The sequence below is a fragment of the Emys orbicularis genome, chromosome 1, assembly GCF_028017835.1.
Source record: "Emys orbicularis isolate rEmyOrb1 chromosome 1, rEmyOrb1.hap1, whole genome shotgun sequence".
NCBI lineage: Eukaryota > Metazoa > Chordata > Testudines > Emydidae > Emys > Emys orbicularis.
In genome coordinates, this window is record NC_088683.1 from 91,573,871 (window position 1) to 91,597,848 (window position 23,978).

The 23,978-nt window shown below is 45.6% G+C and overlaps 1 protein-coding gene across 1 annotated transcript; it reads left to right on the forward strand.

Annotated features, from left to right (window-relative positions):
* Nucleotides 1-204: 204 nt before the first annotated feature.
* Nucleotides 205-23,978, forward strand: WDR91 (WD repeat domain 91). Its single transcript, XM_065411618.1, has 15 exons — nucleotides 205-327; nucleotides 4,546-4,725; nucleotides 5,608-5,815; nucleotides 7,790-7,872; nucleotides 9,759-9,889; nucleotides 11,634-11,811; nucleotides 12,103-12,261; nucleotides 14,450-14,649; nucleotides 15,019-15,169; nucleotides 17,361-17,455; nucleotides 18,342-18,510; nucleotides 19,499-19,607; nucleotides 21,035-21,147; nucleotides 22,570-22,767; nucleotides 23,420-23,978. The coding sequence occupies exons 1-15, from the start codon at nucleotides 205-207 to the stop codon at nucleotides 23,582-23,584; spliced, it is 2,262 nt and encodes a 753-aa protein (XP_065267690.1). The 3' UTR covers nucleotides 23,585-23,978.

The following is a 23,978-nucleotide window of genomic DNA, read 5'->3' on the forward strand; positions in this document are numbered from 1 at the left end:
AAGGCATGTGACAAGACGAGAAATAGGTGGGCGGAACTTGAATGGGAGGGGACGGGGCGAGACAAGGGGCGGGTGTAAGGGAGGAGGCGTGGCTACCCGGGGAGGGGCGGGGCCGGGCCGTGTAGTCCGGAGCTGCCGGCTCGCTGCAGCCTGGGCAGGTTCCTCTGCGCCGCTACCCGGCTGCCTGGGCGGCTCAGGGGCCTGATGGCGGCGGCGGCCGAGCGCACGGACGAGTTGGTGCGGGAGTATCTGCTGTTCCGCGGCTTCACCGGCGCCCTGAAGCAGCTGGATGCGGAGATCAAGGCGGACAGGGAGAAGGGCTTCCGGGTGAGGCCGCCTGGGCGGGGGCTGGGGGCGCTGGGGAGGGAATGGGGCCGGCGCCGGGGGGCAGGTAGGCGGGGGCGGAACGTTAGCTCCTGAATGTGGGACACCCAGCGTGCCCTCTCGGTTTGGTGTGAGGTTAAATGCTTTGTAATAAATAACAGTGTCTTAGCCATGTACCCTCTGTGATGGGTGCAAGGTGTGGGTGTGTCAGGGACAGCAGGGAATGCGAGTGTGGGAATGGGTGTCCCTGTGACCTACCACAAGGTGGGTTACATGAGTAATGGGTAGGCCAGACCCATGGCAGTTTGCTGCTACTGTGGGATTGTGGCATTTGGGGAATTTAGTGTTGGGAGATCATTATCTATTTTAGAGTTTTTAGCATCCATCACTGCAGTGCCCGAGTACTTCCCTGAGATGCTAAAGATGCATAAATCAATACAATGAGATCCCTAATGGACTTGGTGGAGTCTTCTACTCTTCTTCACTCCCTGGTAGAGGCTCTGCTTAGGGAGTAACTTCTTTTATCATAATGCTGATTTTAGTGGAAATGCTTCCTTAAAGAGGGATGACTGAAGGGGTGTTAACTTCACCTTGAATGGTTCCTTGAAATATGTGTTAATTACTTACGCCAAATTCTGTTCCAGCTGTGTATTTAGCAGTGACACTCTAAGGGTATGTCTTTTCTAGCAAAACCACGGCAGCGCTTTAACGTGGCTGGGTAGTTGCGGCACCAGCACTGGGAGAGACCACTCTCAGCGCTGTAAAAAAACCACCCCCACGAGGGGAGTGGCTACCGGCGCTGGTGCACTGTCTACACTGCCACTTTACAGCACCGAAACGTGCAGTACTCGGGGGTGTTTTTTCACACCCCTGAGCGAGAAAGTTGCAGTGCTGTAAAGTGGGAGTGTAGACAAGGCTTAAGGCTACATCTACACTAGCACTTCCATCGCTATAACTTATGTCGCTCAGGGGTGTGAAAAAAACACTCCCCTGAATGACCTAAGTTACACCAACAAAAGTGCCGGTATGGACACGCTATGTCAGCGGGAGACGCTCTCCCACCAACATAGCTATTGCTACTCGTTGGGGGTGGTTTAATTATGTCGATGGGAGAGCTCTGTCCTGTTGGCATAGAGTGGCTACATGGGAGATCTTACAGCGGCACAGCTACATTGGTACAGCAGTGCCACTGTAAGATTGCTAGTGTAGACATGGCCTGAGTATGTTTCCCAGACCTGAAGAAGAGCTCTATGTAAGTGCAAAAGCTTTTGTCTGGCTTGGTCTATGCTAGCAAATTATGTTGGTATAACTGTGCCACTCAGAGCTATGGAAAATCCACACTAAGTGACATATTTATAGCAACCTAACCCTGGTGTAGCCAATGCTATGTTGGGCTTCTCCCATCACCCTAGGTACTCGGGGGAGCTGGAGTTCCTACGCCGATGAGAGAAACTCTCCCATTGGCATAGCATCTTCACTAAGCACTACAGAGGTGCAGCTGCAGCGCTGTAAGTGTAGACAAGCCCTCTCACACACAGAAGCTGGTCCAATAACGGGCGTTACCTCACCCATCTGTCTTTCTAGTCTCCTTAAAGAGGTGGGTCTTGCAGTGTATCCTGAAGGTCACTGGATTCTAGATTAGTCTGACTTCCTTTGGAAGCTTATTCCTATAGCTTATTCCTCTCTTCTGAGAACACTTTATCTCCAGCTACCGTGTGGTTCAGCTGGGGGTTTTGTAAACTCTGTTGTTCCAGAGAGAGGTAACTGTTTTAGCAGGTCACAGGTGGAAATATGGTTGCTTATGTACCTAGGTCCTGATCTTTTAAGGATTTTAAAGACCAAGGCTTTGTACTGCAACAGGAGTGAATTGGGAGCAAGCGGCGGGATCAGAGTCTGAAGCTGGCAAGCCAGTGGTGCTCTGTCTCACTGAGGAGGTGGGCAGCCACATTTCGTCCATGGTGTGGCCTCTTTATTGTTGACATTCATTCCCGGACACAGTACATTACAATAATCTAGACTGGAGGTGTCAGATTTATGGATTGCTGTGGCCAAAGCCTTGTTGGGCAGATAGGAGCTGAGTTTCCTAGAAAGCTGTAGATGTCTGCCTATATTGCAGTGCACTAACCCTTTGCAGAACGCAATATTCTTCTGTGACAGGTGCTATAGAAATGCCGTTGTTATGATGATGATACTTGTATTGCAATTGGAAGACAATCTGCGGTTCCCAATAAATGCTTTGTAATCTAGATAATTTGATTTGCATGCAGGTAATGAATATATGCCCCACTTTCCCCCCATCACTTTATCATCTGTTTATGAGCTGTTTATGTTCATAGTGCGCTCATAGCTTCATAGTGAGCTGTGGTTGGAGACGGTACTAATATGACAGGGGACATAGGATTGGAAGGGACCTCCTGGGTCATTGAGTCCAGCCACCTGCTATGCAAACCTTCCATGTAATCGAGATGGGCAGAAAGATCTGGAGGAGAATCAACAACTTTGACTTAAGCCATTCTTGTTCATGACGTTTTAACAAATTATGATTATTTTATATGGACAGTTTGGAAGCTTTAAGCATTAGATAGACAATATAGATACTTATACAGAACTTATCTCTGAAAACACAGTATTGGATACAGTTTTACTGTGATCCACAGGACTAAACATACTCGGTTTCTGTGAATGCCAGTGAGTGTCTATCTTTGTTTGCCTGAGGCATAAGTGACACTGCAACCTTGTTCTAGGTCCTAAATCTAGATATTTTTATAGATGACCAACTTTCTCTGCAACCAACTGTATAGCCATGTATAATAAAGTTATTGAATAAAATTAAAACCTCCTGCAGTAGGTGAAATCCAAGCATAAGGACCAGCAAGCAACTGTGATTGAAGTGTCACTGTCCAGCTGCTAAAAAAAAAAAGTGCAAAAAGTAAAGTGATAATATCTGCTCGTGAAAAGTAAACAAGAGTTTAAGCAGGTTCAGTTATTGTGTTTTTGTAACCAGCATAGAATCTTTTTTTAATCTCATGTTGGCCATCAGAAATTAGCACACTGAAATCCTGGTCCTACATCATTGTTCCACACCATTCAAGTGTCAGAAGCAATTTAAAAGGGACTGTCAACATAAGGCTCCTATGTTGTAAACAAATGAGCTTCTGTGCCTATGTTGCTAATATGCTGTCAGTGGTCCCCAAACTTTTTCCGTTGCGCCCCACCCCTTACCAGTTGTGGAACTCCTTACCTGAGGAGGTTGTGAAGGCTAGGACTATAACAATGTTTAAAAGGGGACTGGATAAATTCATGGTGGCTAAGTCCATAAATGGCTATTAGCCAGGATGGGTAAGAATGGTGTCCCTAGCCTCTGTTCGTCAGAGGATGGAGATGGATGGCAGGAGAGAGATCACTTGATCATTGCCTGTTAGGTTCACTCCCTCTGGGGCACCTGGCATTGGCCACTGTCGGTAGACAGATACTGGGCTAGATGGACCTTTGGTCTGACCCAGTACAGCCTTTCTTATGTTCTTATGTTCTTATGTTATGTTAGTAATGCGATCTATCCGAGGCTGGAAGCAGAGCCGAGGTCAGGGCTAGGGGCCCAGGCTGGGGCCGGAGCAGAGCTGGGAACAGAGCGGGGCTGGGTGGTGCTCCCTCCGAGCTCCCTGAACATTCTTCTGCGCCCCCCCAGGTGGACATGCCCCACAGCTTGGGAACCTTTGTGCTAGGTGATTTAAAAGTGAAAGAAGGTTAAAAATATAGTTTACTTGATACGATGCTTTTTGTTCACTTTTTGCATTTTCCTTGTCTTGGATAAATAAAGTTAGTTTCATTTTCAGGTTTTTGTATTTCAAACTATAGGGCAATATTTTTGTTTAAAAACATTATCAATGAAATTTTAAAAAGTGTGGAAACATTTCTGATGGCCATAGGTTTTATAAAAGCATGTGTTTACAAAATTTGAACTTTGTCCCAAAGATTGGCAGTATTCCTTTTACCCCCTCTGCAATTGAAAGATACTGTAGATGGGAGAATGTTACTATAGAATTGAAAACATTTATCTGTTTACTGGCTTAAATAGCTAATGCAAAAAATGCTTTGATTCCAACCGTACTTTTGTAGTTAAACCTCAAGCATCAAGCTGTGTATCTATTCTTGTGTAAGTGGAACTGTCACATGACTGAAACTAACAAACGGACTTTTTTGGTTCCCCATTTCCTTCATCAGGTGGATAAAATAGTGGAACAGCTGCAGCAGTTTGTTCAGAGTTATGATCTGGCTGCCCTTCGGGATTACTGGAATTATCTCGACCGGCGCCTTTTCAGTCGTTTGGAGGATGTATACCGGCCTACGGTGAACAAGCTGAAAACCAGTTTATTCCGGTACTACCTCGTCTACACTGTTCAGGTACATATTAGTCCATTTGTTTTCAAGATTCTGCTTAAATTGTGTTCATGCAAATAAAAAGAGTAATTACCATAGTTGACCTGATAACTCAGAGGCCCTGGTGTTTTGGCTCTAGGTGTGGAGGGGTTGAGTGAGGTCAGTAACGAGACAGTCAGTGTGTAGAAGGGTTGGCTTTATTTATTACAAGCATCTCTGTGGCACCCATCACTATAGTATCTGGGTGCTTTTTTCATGGATTTAGGTTACAAGTGACGCTTCCCCTGTGACTCCATTTGACAACACCAGGAACTTTACATCACTTGCTCATGAGGAACCTTGTCAGTAGGCTAAATGGATGATGGGAGGGTGGGGGATTTCAGAACCATCAACAAAGTCTTCAGGAGACCTGTTCTCTCCCACTCCAATCTCCTGCTCTGGACACATGTTATGGCACCATCCTTCTGGTGAAAGAGCACTGGATGGGATTCTCTTTGGGTTCCATCAATTGTAGGTATAGGTATTGAGTAACTCGGGACATGCCCTTCCTTGCCCTAGGGGCTTAAGCCGTTAGATCTTGTCTAAACACGCAAGCTGCACTGGTTTAACTCAAATCAATTTAATTAAACGGGTATAAACCCAACCATGTGTAGGCAAGACCTTAGTGATTGTAACAAAGGAGATCTGATTCAGTGCATTTTTTTTAGTGTATAGATTTGGGATTCTTTAGACATGATAGTTTCCATTTTGTTTGTGTTAACTTGAGTTGCCTTTCCACTGCTCCATTTGATGGTGTGACTGGTGTATGGTTTTGCTCTCTGTTCTGAGCTCAGGGTAACTATATTTTGGATTTCTTGTAGTAGAAGGAGGTAAAACTGAAGTCACATTTTGCTTCATATGTTTCAGACAAACCGGAACGACAAGGCACAGGAGTTCTTTCTCAAGCAGGCCTCAGAACTCCAGAACCAAGTGGAGTGGAAGGATTGGTTTGTTTTGCCCTTCCTCCCCACCCCAGATTCAAACCCTGCCTTTGCCACATATTTCTCACGACAGTGGGCAGACACATTCATCGTATCTCTGCACAACTTTCTTAGCGTCTTATTTCAGTGCATGCATATCCTTTTAGTTTCAGAAGAATACTTGCCGTTATGTAGCTAAGTCTCGTACCCCCTCAACTGGGTAAAAGTGATGTTCTGCTTATTACAGCAACACTGCCAAGAATCTAATGGCATAGAATTCTTTAAATGCTGTCTTAAGACAGTTGCTAAGATTGGCGGCTCAATAATAAATCCATATCTTTGGTGATCATCAATGGATGTTGGAGAGAGAATTGATAGTTCATTAAACAAAATGATTTTATATTGAAGACTAGTGTTATACTTACAGGGCCAAACTTGGCCCTCGCATAAGTAACTCCCACTTAGTCAGAGCTGAGTTTAGCCCAGTGTTAGTGGCTGGGGGTGTAGTGACCACAGAACTACTGTGAGATGCAGGTTTTGTTCTTGAGCCCTTTCCATCATTTTCTGGACTAGCAGAGGTTGGCATTGCTGCAAGGTGATTCATGATGGCTCATTGGGAGGATGTACAACCCTCTGCTCATGTGGCTTTGGTTTTTTGGGGAGTTCCATCCACTCTTTTTCCAGTGTGAAGAAGACTGTCATGTCATCAGGCTGAGGGCAGTTTTACACGGAAGGAAAAAATGATAGTTGAGATGTTACATGCTTGTTCTTGTAAGTCACCTTCCAATTTGTATATTAACAGTTTTCAGAGCTGTAGCCGTGTTAGTCTGTATCAGCAAAAAGAACGAAGAGTACTTGTGGCACCTTAGAGACTAACTAGGAGTACTTGTGGCACCTGTGAGTAACAGTAGGGGAAACAAATTCCTATTTCCCCAGGCTAATTTTTTTCCCCCTACTGTTACTCACACCTTCTTGTCAATTGTTGGAAATGGGCCATCCTGATTATCACTACAAAAAGTTTTTTTTCTCCTGCTGATAATAGCCCACCTTAACTGATTACTCTTGTTATAGTTAGTATGGCAACACCCATTTTTTCATGTCCTCTGTGTGTGTGTGTATATATATCTTCCTACTGTATTTTCCACTGCATGCGTCCGATGAAGTGGGTTTTAGCCCACGAAAGCTTATGCTCAAATAAATTTGTTAGTCTCTAAGGTGCCACAAGTACTCCTGTTCTTTTTATATTAACAGTGTGTCTCTTTGCATAACAGTTCTGTGAGGGGATGGAGAAGAGGCTGCAGGACTGAGGGGTTCTATTAAAAACGACTCTTGGCCATCATTTTAGGACTATTTCAACCACATTTAAATCAAGACCATCTTTGGTTTTGGAAAACAGCTCTTTATACTGTTCCAGGAGACACCCTCAGTCTGGAAAGAGACCACTGAAACTCCTACAAGATGTTAGGGCCTGTGTGCATGGGATTAAGACCCTGAACAAATGAATAGATGTACAAAGAGTTGGTCTTTGCCCATAACAAAACTAGAAATGCCTATTGGATCTTGGTCTAGGCACAGCCTCGCTATATTGTCTGGAAAAGCTAAGCATCATGGGAGAGAAAGTAAACACAGTTCACAAGCTACAGTCCCAATCCCCCTTCATAGAGTGATGAGAAGGCTTGCCTTGTGCCAGAGTTGGAAGAGCTGGCTTCTTTTTCTAGCTCTGCCATACACTTGTCTGAGTGAGTGAAAGTCACTTAACCTCAGTGGCTCTCCGTTTCCCATCAAGAAATGGGAATAATAATACTATTACTTTGCATAGGTTTTGTGAGATTAATTCTTTAGTTTTTTTTTTTAAAAAACACTTGCAGATCCCCAGATGGAGAAGTACATTTTGCAGAAGTACAAAGTAGGTGTAGTTGAATAGGCCACAAACCCATTAACAATCCATGATTTTACCCATGCCCCTAGCTATCCATGTTTGCTCTAAGGACTAGCACACTTGCTCTGTCTACCACTTGCCTATCAGGCAAAACCCACACGAGTTCTGTGCATTAACTTATGTGGAAATGTCTTGGCTAAATAGGATGTGCAAATACTGTTGTCTTGGGTTTCTCTTTAACCTTCATTACCTGTCCCAGTAATCTTGAACTTTGATGCCGAATGTCAGAGGAGCGCTCTCGTACAGGAAGAAAATGATATTTTGCGTCAAAAGGTCAGAGGGGGGTGTGTGTGTATTGTATTTAACAGGATGCCAAAATCAGACACTTAAATGTATTCTTTTGAGGTGGGTTAATGGACTCTTGCTGCTTTTGTTCTACCATCGCTTCAGTTTAACTTTGCTTCTTGTTGACAAGATTCTGGCTTTCAAAAGATTTATTCAGGCTTTGTCTATCTGAGAAAGTTGCACCAGATTTACTTTTTTTTTTTTTTTTTAAATTAGTTTTGTTAAACCATTGCAAGCCCTTATGTGAGTACTGTTGTTTTGGCTTAAGAATGTCTGAGGGCAGGTCTTCACTACGGGGGGGGTCGATTTAAGATACGCAAATTCAGCTACGCGAATAGCGTAGCTGAATTCGACGTATCAGAGCCGACTTACCCCGCTGTGAGGACGGCGGCAAAATCGACCTCCGCGGCTCCGCGTCGACGGCGCTTACTCCCACCTCCGCTGGTGGAGTAAGAGCGTCGATTCGGGGATCAATTGTCGCGTCCCGACGAGACGCGATAATTCGATCCCCGAGAGATTGATTTCTACCCACCGATTCAGGCGGGTAGTGTAGACCTAGCCTTATTTTGGGTTAGCTTAAACCTGTTCCCAGTCAATTTAAGCAAAACTGAAGTAAGTGTCCACATAGCCTTTTGCACCAGTTCCACTAAACTGGTTTAAAATCACACCTTAAGTTAAACCTTTCTTGTGTTGCAAGATTTTAGTGTAGTCTAGTTCCCCAAATGTGCTAAATAAAATTAGTTTTTAAAGGAACACTGTCTAGGAGTTTAAGCTCCAAACTTTACCCTCTGCCTCACAAAAGCTTTATGATCAGATGTTCCACTTCCTGATATGCATATCCTGTTTTACTGGAAGCTGATCTACTGTATTGTTTGCTTGTCCTAAGATTCCGAAGGATGCCAAACATTGTCGTTTTTGACACTGCTGTTTATCTGCCATTACTGGGGAAAGGAAGGCCTGTGACTATGCACAGTACAAGGGCTGAAAACCTTTACTGTTAGGAATTTATGAAGATGGCTAGTGCATGTGCAGGGAGTAATAGAGGTGTTTTTCCAATTTGATATCTAAAAATTCATACTATCTTGCACTTTTTTTGTCAGCCAAACTGAAGCTGTCTTTTATCCTTGCCATGTTACTTGGCTTTGTTTGTAGATTGAAGTAGTGTCAACTTTCAAATTGTACTTAGTAAAACCATACTCCTTTTTTTTTTCCCCCCCCCCCCCTTCTTTCTGGCTTGGGATATTAGTTCAAATTAGAAAGGAGACAGCTTTAAAAAAAAAAAAAATTTTAAGAATTAATTTTCATTTTTTGTGAATAAGTGGCAGCTTTCCTTTGAAATCTATGGGGAGCAAGAAGTGAATCTGGATCACTCTGATTTCACTGTCCAAGCTGAGTGACATACGATAAGTGAACAGTATGTTAAGAAAACTAGACTCCTAAGATCCCTTCATTTTCAGTCACTTAGGATGTTACTAATAGGTGAGAAATTAAATATGATTCTTATCTATGTCCCTCTTCTACCTGAAAAACCAGAAGCCTCGTGAAGTACTGGCTCGCTCTAGCTAGTTTGCTTTCATAGTTCTTGCTGGCAGAGGGGAAAGTGACACTAGAACAGCTGCTTGTGGAGAAAAGTGAGGGCTTTTAGCAGGCAGTGATTTCATGCACACAAATCATTGATTGTTCTCTGCTGCTCTGAATAATTATTCAACATTGAGCCAGTCAGAACAACTCCACTTTTTTTCACAACCTACTAGAATTGTTGGACTAGCGCTGCTGGGCTAAGAAATGGCACATGGTGTTGATGTTGCTTGTCATTGACATGGAGGGGAATCCAGTGAAACCTCAACTAACTCCGCTCTGTTCCCTTGTTGTAGCTCTTTGCCTTGCAGGCTGAGACCTACCGAATGAAGAAAGAGGAGCTGCAGCAGGAGGAGGAGGAGTCAGTTGTCCACCACAGACTGCCTGCTTATGTGTCCAACATGGATCGACTGGGGGACTGTGAGCTGTGAGTGTCTCGCTAGGGTCAGGCAGCTGCAGGGGATGACAGCCTCTTAAACTTTTGTTTGTGCTTTGGTGCTGTGATGAGAGCCCTTTCCCTCCTTTATGCACCTAGCATGTGGAATGATGAGATTTCATATAGAATCCCGCTTGGGTAGGATTTCATCTCTCAGAAATGAATTGTGTGAGGCAATGGATTGTCTCTCCTGTTCTTCCCTTTTGGTGGGGGCCCATTATCCTGAGTCCCTGTCAGAGCTCTGATATTCCCATGCCAGCAGCCATTCTGCCCTTAAATTATAAAAATGACTTTTCTATAGTCATGGTCCAAAACCACATCTTACCTCAGTGATACTATGTTGTTTTGGACCATGACTGTAGTCTCTGAGGGGTGGAGTTTCTGCCTCACATCTACGTATCTCGCTAGCTGGGGACACGCTTTGGCACCTGCCTATAATATGAATGCTGTTCCTAAGTGACTTAGGTTGCTGTTGAGCAAGAAGTAGTGGGTTTTTTTTTTCTCCTCATAACACAAGAACTAGGGGTGACCCAATGAAATTAATAGGCAGCAGGTTTAAAATAAACAAAAGGACGTATTGCTTCACACAACGCACAGTCAACCTGTGGAATTCCTTGCCAGAGGATGTTGTGAAGGCCAAGACTATAACAGAATTCAAAAAAGAACTAGATAAGGTCATTGAGGATAGGTCCATCAATGGCTAATAGCCAAGATGGGCAGGGATGTTGTCCCTAGCTGGGAATGGGCTTCAGAGGATGGATCACTTGATGATTACCTGTTCTGTTCATTCCCTCTGAAGCACCTGGCATTGGCCACAGTTGGAAGACTGGATACTGGGCTAGATGGACCTTTAGTGTGACCCAATATAGCTGTTCTTGTGTTCTTAAGACACTTCCCTGCTGCAAAGGGGTGACCTTACAGTTCTCGCAGCACTTGTTCACGTGAGCAAAAGGCTCTCTTCTGAGCTGCAGAATGACACTCAGAACCACCAGACCAATGAGCTGGCTCCAGAAATGCTATTTTAAAGTGTGTGCCTGTTGCCCAGTCTGAAACCAGTAAGCCCTAGTGGAGATTATGGCTATGCAAGTGATGTTGCAAGATTGTCTAGCTGGCTGGCGTGTATTGAATTAAACTCTTTTTTGGTGAGGCCGAGTCTTCAAACTTGAATTCAGTTTGCATGTTTACATTTTACAAGATTGTCCTAGGAACATGAATTTGGCCATGAGAGCTATTTATTAATATTATTGGTGAAGTCAGTTGGAATTGGGGGTGCTCAGCACTGCTGGGAAGGCCCACTGACGTCTCACATTGGGAATCCAAGATTAGTGGGTACTTCTGAAAACTTTAGCCTTAGTGTTTCCAAGAGTCTCTCTTAAGTACCTGATTGGAATCTTCTTAAAGGTTCCCCCAGCCCTGAAAACACCTCCGTAAAAGCCTGACATGAGCACAGTGCCTCCCAGGGTCTTTGAAAGGCAGCTTTAGTTTGTTGGCTGAATTCTGAATGAATTCCCATGGGCTGAGAGTGTTGACACTGTGAGTGTTTGTTTTTTGTTTTGTTTTTGTTTTTAAAACGTGATTTTAGCACAGGGTGGTTCAGTCACTGGGGAATTAATCTCTGTGTTTTGGAAACTAGAAGCAATGTAGTCTCCACTCCTTGGTTATTGGATCTCTTTCCAGGTTGGTGCTCTAGTTACACCCCTTTCAGGTGTCTCTTATTTTTATTTTTTTAAACCAGTGATATGACACGCAGCCAGAGGAGCACCGCACACTCCCTTCAATCCCGAGGGGGCTTCCTGTCCTCTCTGCTCTCTCAGGGTAAGAAGGGCCCTTCTAGACCAGCTGTGACGACTGGAGTCTCCCCAACACAGGCTGGTGGGATATTGTTAGGGAAGAAAGAACCATCAAACCATCAGGTAATTCTCCAGTGGGTTCATTGTAAGATGATGCTTGAATAGCCAAGGAGCTAACCTGTGCCACCTCTGCTATTGGCTTATCCTTGAACCTGGAAAACCCCTCCTACTATCTACCATCTTGTTCTCATCTGGATCCCGGGACTGAATGGCAGTCATTCTAGTGCTGCAAAATACCAGCTGCTCTAGTCTGAGAGCAGCTGGTATTTTGCCTTCTGTTTTGCTTTTTGTTCAAAGGTCTGGCACAGGTATTAACAGGGCTCAGGTTTTACAGATCTTCTCTTTGCCTTCCAGAGCACCAAAGGAAAGGAGGTGGCAACAGGCTGCAAGGATGTAAAGAGTCACTTCACTGGGCTGACAGCAAGTGAGCCTAGCTCAGTACCGCAGCGTCAGAGGCGTCTGCAGGATCATGGGAAGGAAAGAAAGGAGCTTTTATCAAAAGTAACTTCCCAGGTATTTGGCGATATCGCAGGTGGTCTTGGCATTGTACAGTGCAGTAGAACTTAGTAAGGCAGATGCACGTTTTTTGTAAAATCCCTAGCCTGATATTCTAATGCTGCTCAGCTGTATGAAAGGTCAGTTATTCTAGCTAATCGGTTACTCTTTTCCCATTCTTAGGGTATTTCTGCAGATTCCTAGCAGAATAGAGGAGGGATCTGGGTGTAAAGCAGGAGTTAGAGTGGTCTCTCCTGTCTCCCCCCTCTTCCCCTGTCCCCACCATCTTCAGTGGGCCCCAGCTCTGCATCTTCAAATGCATGATGTTTAGTTCTGATCTCACTTTATCAGCAGTGATACCTAGTGACAAGACCTCAGTACAAGCTGGTGACCAGCTGTCAGCCAGAATTAAAATCCCTATCTATAAAAAATGGGGCTGTCCCAGAGAAGCTAGCAGCTCTGATTCCAGTGACAACTCTTTCTTCACTGTAACAGCCTGGGCTGTGGAGAACAGTTTGACAAGTTTTCCTGGGCAGAAATGCAGAGGCTTGAGGCCTTACCTGTAAGAGCAGCAAAGAGTCCTGTGGCACCTTATAGACAAACAGACATATTGGAGCATGAGCTTTCTTGGGTGAATACCCACTTCGTCGGATGCATGCAAAGCTCATGCTCCAATACGTCTGTTTGTCTATAAGGTGCCACAGGACTCTTTGCTGCTTTTACAGATCCAGACTAACACGGCTACCCCTCTGATACTTACTTGTAAGAATTAGCAACATCTCTTGTATAGAAGAGCGGATTTGCTGTGGGTAGGCAGGTTGCAGAACAGGAGCCACTCAGTGAAAAGCTACATTTTAGGCTTTAGAAAACCTGTAGGTCAGTAGTGCCACATAAAACAGCCTTGTGTTATTGGTGCAAACTCTACTGTAAAAGGGACATGACAGCAGCTTCTTATATTTGCTTATCTCTGAGACCCTGACTTGAGGGCCCTTATGAAGACATGGTAGGGACAGCGGTGCTTATCAGTCCTTCCAGGTGGCACTTGATTGGGTGAGGTGGCACTGCCAGATCATCCAGATCACAATGCGAACCTGGCAGTACTGGGTGCACCTCCGCTGGCTTCTCAACAAGTTTTCTCTGGCCTTCCTATTTTCCCTGGCTTTGTTCAGCTCTCAGGAAGCTGGTTGCTTTAGGTATAATGTGTTCTTGACACGCTTGGGTAAAAAGGAAAGGTGATGCTGTTTTTTCACAGGCTAACTAACATGAACAAGGGTGACGTTCTGAGGCTTCTGAAACTCTTTGCAACCACATGACTGCAGATGGGATTTGATTCTCTCCTGTTGCCCAAAGCAGGCCAATAGTATAAATGCAAAAAAAAATCCCCAATTACACTTTTGAATATCTTGACCTCTCCAGATAATGCTGTAACAAGATGCTGTCTCCAGGTATCTCCAGCTCTTCTGCTTTCCATCTCTTGTCATGAGAGGAGGGATGGTCTTGTGGGACTCTGGATACCTTTGTTCAGTTCCTGACTGCCACAGACGTCTTGTGTGAATATAGGTGGATTATTGAATCGCCATGCTTCCATTCCCTGTCTGTAAAATGGGCATAATATTCTTTCTCCTTCCCTCTCTCGGTCTTGTCAACTTAGATTATAGGTTCTTTGGCTTTAAGTGTTTGTATTGTGCCCGTGTGTTCCCATCGTGTAGCTGGAATCTTGATTAGAACCTGCATACAATAATGAATCCAAATATAACAATGATCTGGATAACTAATAAAAACTGAGCTGGGTAGAACTGGACATGAAGAGGAACATGAGGTGACATATCTACATTGGTGTTTAAAACCTTCACAAACTTGTCTGGTTAATCTGCAACTTTGACAGGCTTTCACTAGAAAAATATCAGTTTAAAACTAGAACTCCAAACCCTTTTTGTAAAAGCTCCCTGACACACGCCGTGTGATATGCTCTTTTCTCAAGGGCAGTTGTAGAAAAGCACCAGAGGCACATGCTGTGACTATAATAATGCTGTTCTCTCCAAAAGAACCTTCTAGTTCTTGCAAAAGGATTTTAGCCACTGACCAGCAACTGTGCCTCTAGTAGTGCAGCTCCTTGGTTCTCTAGTTTGTCAGGATGGATGTGAGTCGCTTAACCCAGTACTGCTGCCTGGCTATACTTTTATATAGGGTTCTTTCCTTGCTTTAGGGGCAGAGTGTGGAGAAAAAGACTGAGACTGGTGCTACAGAGGCAGAAACCTCACCTGAACTGCATATTGAGCAATCGGAAACCCTCACAAAAGCTTCCGCATTCAGCACAGAGGCTGGAGGTGTCAGACAGGAGCAGCCGTTCATTGTCCTGAGCCAGGAAGAATACGGAGAGCACCACTCCTCCATCATGCACTGCAGGTAGTGGGGGCACTTTTCATGCAGTGGAGGTGTGATAGGATCATCAGCTCCTTGGGAGGGGGTATAGGAGCTACTCCAAGGTAGCATTTTGAGGTGGCTGGCATAGTGTCAGTGCCTCTGTTCCTGGGGAATGCCAGTGATGCACAGGAGAATGAAATCCATGGGAAAGCAGGAGGGTGTCATTAAAGGGCATTACGCTTTGAAATTCTGTCCACATTCTTGTACTGCACCTGGTATCTCAGCACCTTCAGTTAAATTGGTGCAGGTCGCTCTAGCAAAGGAAGACTGTTGAACTGTGTTTAGAGGGAGGCATAACTAACCATGAGCGTAGGAAGGAGAATGCTCGTTGATGTTTTCTTCTGTGCATAGGGTGGATTGCTCTGGGCGGAGGGTGGCCAGCTTGGACGTAGACGGGGTCATCAAGGTGTGGTCTTTTAATCCCATGATGCAGACCAAAGCTTCATCTATTTCCAAATCTCCACTGCTCTCTTTAGAATGGGCAACCAAACGGGACAGGCTGGTGAGTAGCACATCTACTTGTGTACTACGGAGTTGCTACTGATGCCTAACAAATAGGGGTTACGCATCCATGGACATGTTCTGCTGTATATTGTATGGTATCCATGCTAACTGAACTCCAAAATAAAATCAGGATAATGTCACATGTCAACGTATACATATAGGAACAAAGAATGTAGCCATAATTACAGGATTGGGGACTCTGTCCTTGGAAGCAGTGACTCTGAAAAGGATTTGGGGCTTGTGGTCTATTCAGCTGAATGCGAGCTCTGACTGTAACACTGTGACCAAAAGGGCTAATGCGATCCTGCAGTGCATAGACAAGGGAATCTCAAGTAGGAGTAAAGAGGTTGTTCTACCTCTGTATCTGGCACTGGTGTAACCACAGCTGGAATATTGTGTCCCATTCTGTTGCTGATGATTCAAGAAGGATGTTGATAAATTGGAGGGGGCTCAGAGAAGAGCCACGAGAATTATAGGAATCTTAGAAAACATGCCTTATAGTGATTGTGGTCTTTGTTAAGCTAAATAGACTCAAAGAAAAGGTTAAAGGGTAACTTGTAGGTACTTATGGACTGTAATCATGGGGGGGGGGGATATTTAATAATGGGCTCTTCAATGTAGCAGTGAAAGGTATAATATGAACCAATTCAGACTGGAAATATGGTGTACATTTTTAATGCTGAGAGTAATTAACCATTGGAAGAATTTACCAAGGTGAATTCTCCATCACTGACAGTTTTTAAATCAAGATTGGATGTTCTCCTAAAAGATCTGCTCTAGGAATTATTTTGGGGCAGTTCTCTGGCCTGAGTTATATAGGAGGTCAGAGGAGATGATCACAAATGTCCCTTCTGTTCTTGGAATCTGACAGTGGAAGGGAGTTGTAAATTTAGGGGATGAAGATCAGAAACCTCTAGGAGCTGAAACAGAGGGGAGAGTGGGAGTGTATCTGGAACAACTGAGCAGAAATTCAATGCTGCCTGCTTTAGTAGGTGGACCAAAGGACTGGAAGTTGGGGTGCCTGCTCCTGTTTCCTGACTTGCTGTGTGGCCTTGGCCAATTCAGTTATCCCCTTTCCAGAGTTGGGTGGATAACAGCTTTCTCACAGGGACGCTAAAGCTTATTTAATTTTCATTAAATGGTTGGAGACTTTCAGAAGAAAGGCCCTGTGGAAGTGAAGAGCACTACTCCTTATCCTACTGGATAATAGGACAAGGCTTAATTTCTGTGCAGTCCATTTACCTGAATAACTTTTATTGTCTGTGATTCTATGGGACACAGTAATGGTATTTTACATCATCCCAGTTGGGCAAAGTGGTTGGGAAATGGTCCTGTGACAGAGGAAAGTTTGTTCTTATTAAAGAGTAGCTAATGTCTCGCTGCTAGGTCTGAAATGCTGTCCAATTAAAGCTAGTTCTGCTGTTTGGGTGTTTCACTTCCCTTGTTCTTACTGAGACTTTTCATGCAAATGCAATCTTTCTCGCTTAGAAGTCTCTACTGCTTATTCCTTAACTGATATTGTGGTCTGAGGATTTTTAAAAGTAATGGGTTGACATCCAGTGGGATTCAGCGGCATGAGAAGATGGAAGTCCAAAGCCCGAATGATTGTTGTTTTTTCTTAATAAAAGTAGGGACAGATGCATTAATATTGCTGGTGTGTGTGTGTGTGTGTGTGTGTGTGTGTGTGTGTATTTGGCCCATTTACATTGATATTTCTCCTTCCTCTGAACAAAAGGAGGCATCCCTGTCTCCCTAGCTCTCCCCCAAGAAGGATGAATACTCATTCTGTTGGCTCCATGACTTTTTTCCTCAACGCCAGATCTCTATTCTTAATCTGACATCATTTCTTCTTCCTCCCCACACTTCACCCTGCAATGTATATCCTGCTTCTGGAAGATGACTTGTTCCTCCCCAGGGTCCTAACCTAGTCCTGTTTCCTAAGTGGCCACAAACTTACCCCTCTCACTGACACCACGCTTTAGGGGCTTTCTAAGAGTAAACTCCCTTGGACTATAGCCAGTCCCCTGTGGACATCCACAAGGGGATAGGATACTTTCTGATGGATTGATATGTAGTCAGAAGTGAATGTTCTAAAGAGAAGACTTCCCATGTGGTGTGGTGGCTCAGGGACAGAGCCATCATCCTCCGTTCCTTACTTTCTCTTTCTTTCCCTCATGCTTGATTTCAAGCTGTTGCTGGGCAGCGGGGTTGGGACAGTTCGTCTCTATGATACCGAAGCCAAGAAGAATCTCTGTGAAATTAACATTGATGAAGACATGCCCAGGTAATCCTGAAAATCTCTTGCATTCCTCAGTGTGTGGAAGAGTAGATGGGCTTTCAAAGTTTTTCCTGCATTCGTATGACTCTGTTACCCAGCCCCTATTTCCGAAGGCAGTCTCTGTCTGGTCCTGTGTGAAACAACTGCCTTGTGTAACAGGAATTGTTGATGATGATTGATTGCACACTACTTCTTGATAGCAACCTGCTTCTAGTCCTCTGTAGAGTTTTTTCCAGGATGCTTATTAAGTCTCAGAGCCATCACATAGATGTTTGCCGAGAAGATGGACACAGCATTGAAGTGACAAATCAACTCTACATGTGGTCTAGTCTAGCAGCAGACAAGCAGGACACTTATTGTAATCCAAAGTGTGTTAGTGGGCTTTAATATCCCTAAATTGAGAAGTCCGACATCTTTTGTGCTATTTTTAATTAGTCCAGTATGAATTTCCTTTAACTAGTACTAACCCTGGTGGCCACCCCATTCTGCCATGACTAATTATGTTCTTTATGCACAACATCAAGTTCTGTCCCAACACGGAAATAACCCCCTCCTCCAGTGGGTGAGCAGATGCTGCTGAAGGCACGTTAATGTGTGTGCGTTCTGGCTAGCAGCACCAAACCCCCTCAGCACAGATTGTTTTTGTTAGCAGCAAGAATTGTCTTGGGTTGGGGGCGTGGTGTGGTTGCCATGTCAGGTGGTCATGAGACACATAGGTCCTAACCCTGCATGGCCGCCTGCTGCTGCTCTGAAGGCCTTGCCAAAGCAGCCTTTCTGGGGGGGATTTCTACCTGGGTGAGGGGGAGAGCTAGGAATGGTGCCCACTCCAGGCTCCCTCTCTGGGTTTCTTATCCAGAGGAACTAAGCTGACTGTGGGTGCTGTGTATTTCAGGATCCTCTCACTTGCGTGCAGCCCAAGTGGTGCCTCCTTTGTCTGTTCCGCTGCAGCGCCAAGCCTGATCACCCAGCTGGACCTCGCAGCCGCTGATACTGGAGGGAGAGGCATGAACCAAGTTCCAGGGAAGCTGCTTCTGTGGGACACTAAAACCATGAAGCAGCAGGTATTGTCTTGTGTCTTCACTCCTCGAATCTGCTCACTAAGAACAAGGAAGCGTTTTTTCTCCTAGCCCCCTCTTTAATTAGCAATCTCACTCTCCTGCACTTCCCAAATAAAACCACAACTGGGTAACCAGGCTTATTTTTGAGGGTTCCTTCAGAATACCCCAGCCCCTTGTTTTCTTCTTTTCCCCAGCCCTTGCGAGGGCTTATATGGTTGAATGTTGCTTTCTCCAGCCTCCATTGTCCCAGTCTGAGGTATAATTAGCAGAGTCAGGTTGCTCCTGCCACCCCCTGTGCTGCCTGGTTAGCATGTGAGGGACATGTTCAAGGTTCACGTTCTCCACTTAGCACTGGTGCTGAGGTAGCTCAGCAAACCACAGTCTTGTGAACGCTCAGTGCCACAGCCTTGGCTGGTTGTGTTGGTTGTCAGGCTGAACATAAAGGGATCAACATACAACGCATTATTCCTTTTATTTCTAAAGTGCCTGTAGCATCTGGATGCTTTTATTGACGTATTTGTGTAAGGGAAGCTTCCCAGAGGGGATATAGCTCTCCTGGCTTGTCTGCTTCCTAGCTTTTTATATGGAAGGGTAAGACTCAAAGGGGAATCATGGGCCCTGTCATCCTGCCCCAATGACCAGTCTGAGCAGGCTATGCTCAGACCCTGTCTAATAACTGGCAGAAGTTGGTTCCACAGTCTTGGAGCCATGACCAAGAAAGCTCTGACTCAGCCAAGCTGAACAGTTGGTTCTGTCAACTAACATGTCCTGACGAAATGCAGCTACCATCCTGGGGTGCAGTTAGAGGTGGTCATGGGGTGCAAAGGTAGGGTGAAAGTGTGGGGGTGGGATACCAGATTGTGGAGGGGGGGCTGTCACTCTGAAGTCTGGCTAAACAAACTTGATACCTGGGTGGTATCTGCCCCATGGAAGAGGTTTGTAAGGACATAAGCACAGAGTGAAATCCACTAATGGTGACTTTATCTTTTAGCTCCAGTTTTCTCTTGAACCAGAGCCCATTGCCACAAACTGCACAGCCTTTAACCACAACGGCAACCTGTTGGTCACTGGAGCAGCAGATGGAATAATTCGTCTCTTTGGTAAGCAGGGGTCTCGGATGACAAGTTTCTCCAGCCTTTCCTAGCTGAACTGTCCCCAGAGTACTCCTCAGCACGATGAGGTACATGTGGGTAGTGTCGTGACTAAAGGCAGATGTGGCAGCCCCTTGTCTGAGAGCTATTGCTCAGGGCAAGCATGATTTATTAGAACCAGTTTTTAGTGGGGGAAGTTGGATGCTCCTTGAAATGTCGTAGAATCCTTCTCCTTCCCCTCCTGCCCCTAAGAACAGGAGGAAGCTCAGCTTAATCTCTCATCTGGAGAGTGACACTTCAAGCAGTGCAGTTACCCCTAACACAGCACCAAAATCACATTGGTGTGAGCCCAGGCTCTGGAGTAGGGCATGACCATCTGGTCCAAAGATGAGGACTGCCAGCCGAGCTGTTCTCTCCCCTTCCCGTCAGCTGTTCCCAGCTCATTCTCTCCGTATGCTTTAGCCTATACCTGTGAATGGAACTCCCCCACCCTGCTCAGTGTTCTGTCCTCTGTCAGCATTGGACTTGCACTTCCCTTGCAAAGCCTTCAGACTGATGTGCTGAGAGACCATGCTAATGCTAGGCAGAAATGGGGATCCTAGAATGACTGAAATGACTGTTCAGAAGACGATGGCACTCGGTCCTTTTAAACGCACTGTGGCCTCTCTGAGGGAGGTCACTTGTTCTCTGGCTCAGTGTGGCCCTGCATCAGGCCGTTGGCATGCACAATCTTCCTTCCCTGTCCAAATGAGTTTGGAGGTTAAAAAGGAAGGCAAAATTGCATCTGATGCTCTCAAGTGTCCTTGATCTAGTGACAAATTTGTGTAGACAGCCAGGTGGGCTGTTATGGTAGGCTGCAGCCTTCTCCACAGCTTTCCTCATTGCGCCTCATCCCTCCACAAGAGGTAGTTCTACCTTTCTACGTGTTCCACTTCCCCTCCACGCTCCAGGGCAGAACCTTCCTCTAGCTGAAGGGAGGCATTTAAGACCACTACGTTCTGTGCTAAACCTAGTGTCTTCCCGCTTAAGAAGATTGCCGGGGAAAATGCTATCCTGTTTTCCTAAATAACGCTCTGTGGGGTGGTCTGTCCTGGCATGTTGTACTGCTGGATGGGATTGCCCAGAGAAGCCATTGGGCTGCCATTGGCAGCCTCTCCCTTCATCTGGTGATGCTCTGAGCAATGGGTGTACACCCTGTAAAGCCAGAAGAAGTGTGCTTGGATACAGGGCTTTGTGGATAATAGAAGAACAATACATGTGAGGGATCCTGGAGGTGGGGTGGGGTGGGTAGAAGGGAAATTGGCATGGCTGGAGAATGGGGGACTGCATGGTGGGCGGAGGGAAGGCACAAGACACCCTGCCTTCAGTTTTAAGAGCCCTTTCTCTGTTTCCCACCTCTGTGCACAGTGACTGTTCAGTGATTGCTCTCCCCTCAGATATGCAGCAGCATGAGTGTGCTCTGAGCTGGACGGCGCATGATGGGGAGGTCTACTCTGTCGAATTCAGCTATGATGAAAACACAGTTTACAGCATAGGAGAAGATGGGAAGGTAGGCTCTGCGCGACCTCACAGCGAGGAGAAGGTAGCGAGATCCTAGACTGGTGTGGTAGTGACATGTTCTCCCTGCTCATCAGCTGTGTTGTCTTTGCACTGCGTGCTGTTCCTTCCTGCACAGCTAGAGTGGACGGGCTCTTTATTGTGTATTGACAATTCCATCCCTGGGGCCGTTTCTCTATCTTGGCAGGCAGGCCAATCCACAAGGGAGAAGGAGGTTCAAGGGGGGGGGAACGCTTACCTCTGATGCACACTGGGAGCAGTTCCTGGTGGGTGCAAGCGCTGTGATGCAAGTATTGTAATAAGGAGTTAGTGATGATTGGTTTGAGGAGGGAGTAGTTGATCAACTGGAAAGAAGAGGAGGGTGAAGAGTTGTTCACCCCACTGTGTATTGAATGCATGCAGTGTGCCAGGTGCTGTAAAGAGGTATAACATAGCCCTTGCCCCAAGGATCTTAAAATCGGATTTCAGTATCTTCCTACACTAAACCTGAATGTCTTCCCCAGCGTGGAGAGCTCCTATTCCCCCCGCAAACCGCCCCTTGGAATACTCCTTTAATTGAGACTGGGTCAATGATGGACAAGCGCTGATGCCTGTCGCTGTGCTGCTAAGACAACCAACCAAACCCCATCTTCCTTTCAGTGTATATGTTAAATGTCCAAGCAAGTCAGGTGACTCTTGGGATGGCTAACCCCGGGGAGGCCCGAAGCTGGGAAGTCGCTTAGTCACTGTATTTGGATTTATGAGACTAAAGATATTGGCTGCCCAGGCCTAAGGTGCCATCATAAACTGAGTGCGTCCAACCATTATTTAAAGCCACTAATAACCATAAATAGAGGCCAGCAACAGCCTGGACCATAGAACAGCAATGGCTAGTTTAACCTAAAACTAAGAGAAAATGGACCATGCCTCAAACTCAGGCCTGAAGCAGCATTCTCCTGCCCGAGAACCTTCATCAAGATAAGCCTTGTAACATGCCCTGAAGGGCGACACATTGGCGGGGTGCCTGACCGATGCGGAGCGAGTTCCAGAGCCAGGGGTCCTCTGCAGAGAGCACCCTGTATAATGGAGGGCTCCGCTTAGAGCATCTGCTTGGATCTCCGTTGTGGCAGCACGGCCCGGGGGAGAGGCAGGTTCCAGTGATGGCAATAACCTATTGAGACAACTTACCCTAGGGATGGGCTGGATTCCCCATCACTTGGGTGTCGTTTTACAAGATCGGCTCCAGCTCAGACAAAAATTAGGGGCTTGATAAAGGGATGACTGGGTCAGATTCTATGGGCTGTGTTATGCAGATCAGATTAGATCATAATGTTTCTTTCTGGTCTTAATCTCTATGAATATTACTGAACTCTGTGATACCTCTAGCATGAATCTATTTCACTGGAGACATTTATCCCCTCTTTTGCTGTCCTAGTTTATTCAGTGGAATATTCACAAAAGTGGCTCAAAAGTGTCAGAGTACGTCCTTCCCATGGATGCCACAGGCCCCTTCGTCCTCTCAGGGTACAGTGGGTATAAGCAAGTCCAGGTCCCGCGAGGAAGGCTTTTTGCTTTTGATGCTGAGGGAAACTACATGCTGACCTGTTCCTCCACTGGGGGCATCATCTACAAGGTAAGGGTATGAAAAACAATGGGGGTTGTTGGAACTGATACAAACAAGCTTCCTTATCCAGAGGCTGGAATTGCAGCCTTTTGCGAGAATCCGTTAGTGCTTTGAGCCAGTAAAGGGCCACCACCAACTTGTAGCTCAGGCTGGGCTCGCTGGTGAGTCTGATGTTGTGGTGCATACACACTAGCAGTGGTGCACAGCAGGTAGATTGTTTTGTTACAAAAGCCCCATTTGAAGCAGTTTTCCTTTCTGTAAATGCCTAGGAAGAATCCGATCTGTGTTGGATGGGATACAGACTTCTACAGGCCCAGGGTAGCTTAGTGCCAAAGTCACAACCGAAGTTGCATTTTGCTGACTAATTTTGCCCCTTTGCTCTACCTGATGTGCTCTGTGCAAGCTTTTGCTGGATCTGGTATGAATTTTCTTTTACTGGGTGCCTCTTTAAATTGTGATAAGGAAGAAAAATGACCTTTTCCCTCCTCCACATATCTGCTATCTAAAGCCCAAACTTGTCCCTAACACAACTGAAGGACATAGGCCTATTGGGGCTCCTAGGTTATGTCAGGCTTTAGATTCCCATTTGAGCAAGCTGCTTCTGCTGCAGAAACATGCTTTAATAAGTTCTTGTGATCTGTCTTCCCAACCCCTGTCGCAGCTGAACAGCGACGAGAAGATCCTGGAGAGCTGCCTCTCCCTGGGAGGACACAGAGCCCCAGTGGTCACCGTGGACTGGTGCACAGCCATGGATTGTGGGACCTGCCTCACTGCCTCAATGGATGGGAAGATCAAACTAACAACCTTACTTGCTCAGAAATCTTAAACTGAGCAGCACTGATAAGAAAGAACCAGATGTGTTATGAAATCCAGTGTTAACCGTAGAGGAACAAACTACATGGAAGAGAAGAAGGCGAATTACCTGGACCAAAACTTTTTTTTTTACAAACAGCAAACCACTGCAGATAGGAACCTGTTCAGCTATGGGAAAAGTGGCTGCACTGAAGAACTGACACTCTTAAGATGACCTGTTTTGGCAGCTGCGGAGCCTCAAGCACCACTTGACTCTAAGTGGTTGGGGTAGGGCAGGTGGAGGTTACATGCAAATGTAAGCTGAATGCTGAATTGCATTTTAACACAACGGCTCCAGCTGAAAATACCTGCGTGAAACTCAGTGTTCTGTATGTAATCTTTTTCTTAAAATAAACTGTTCCCTTGCA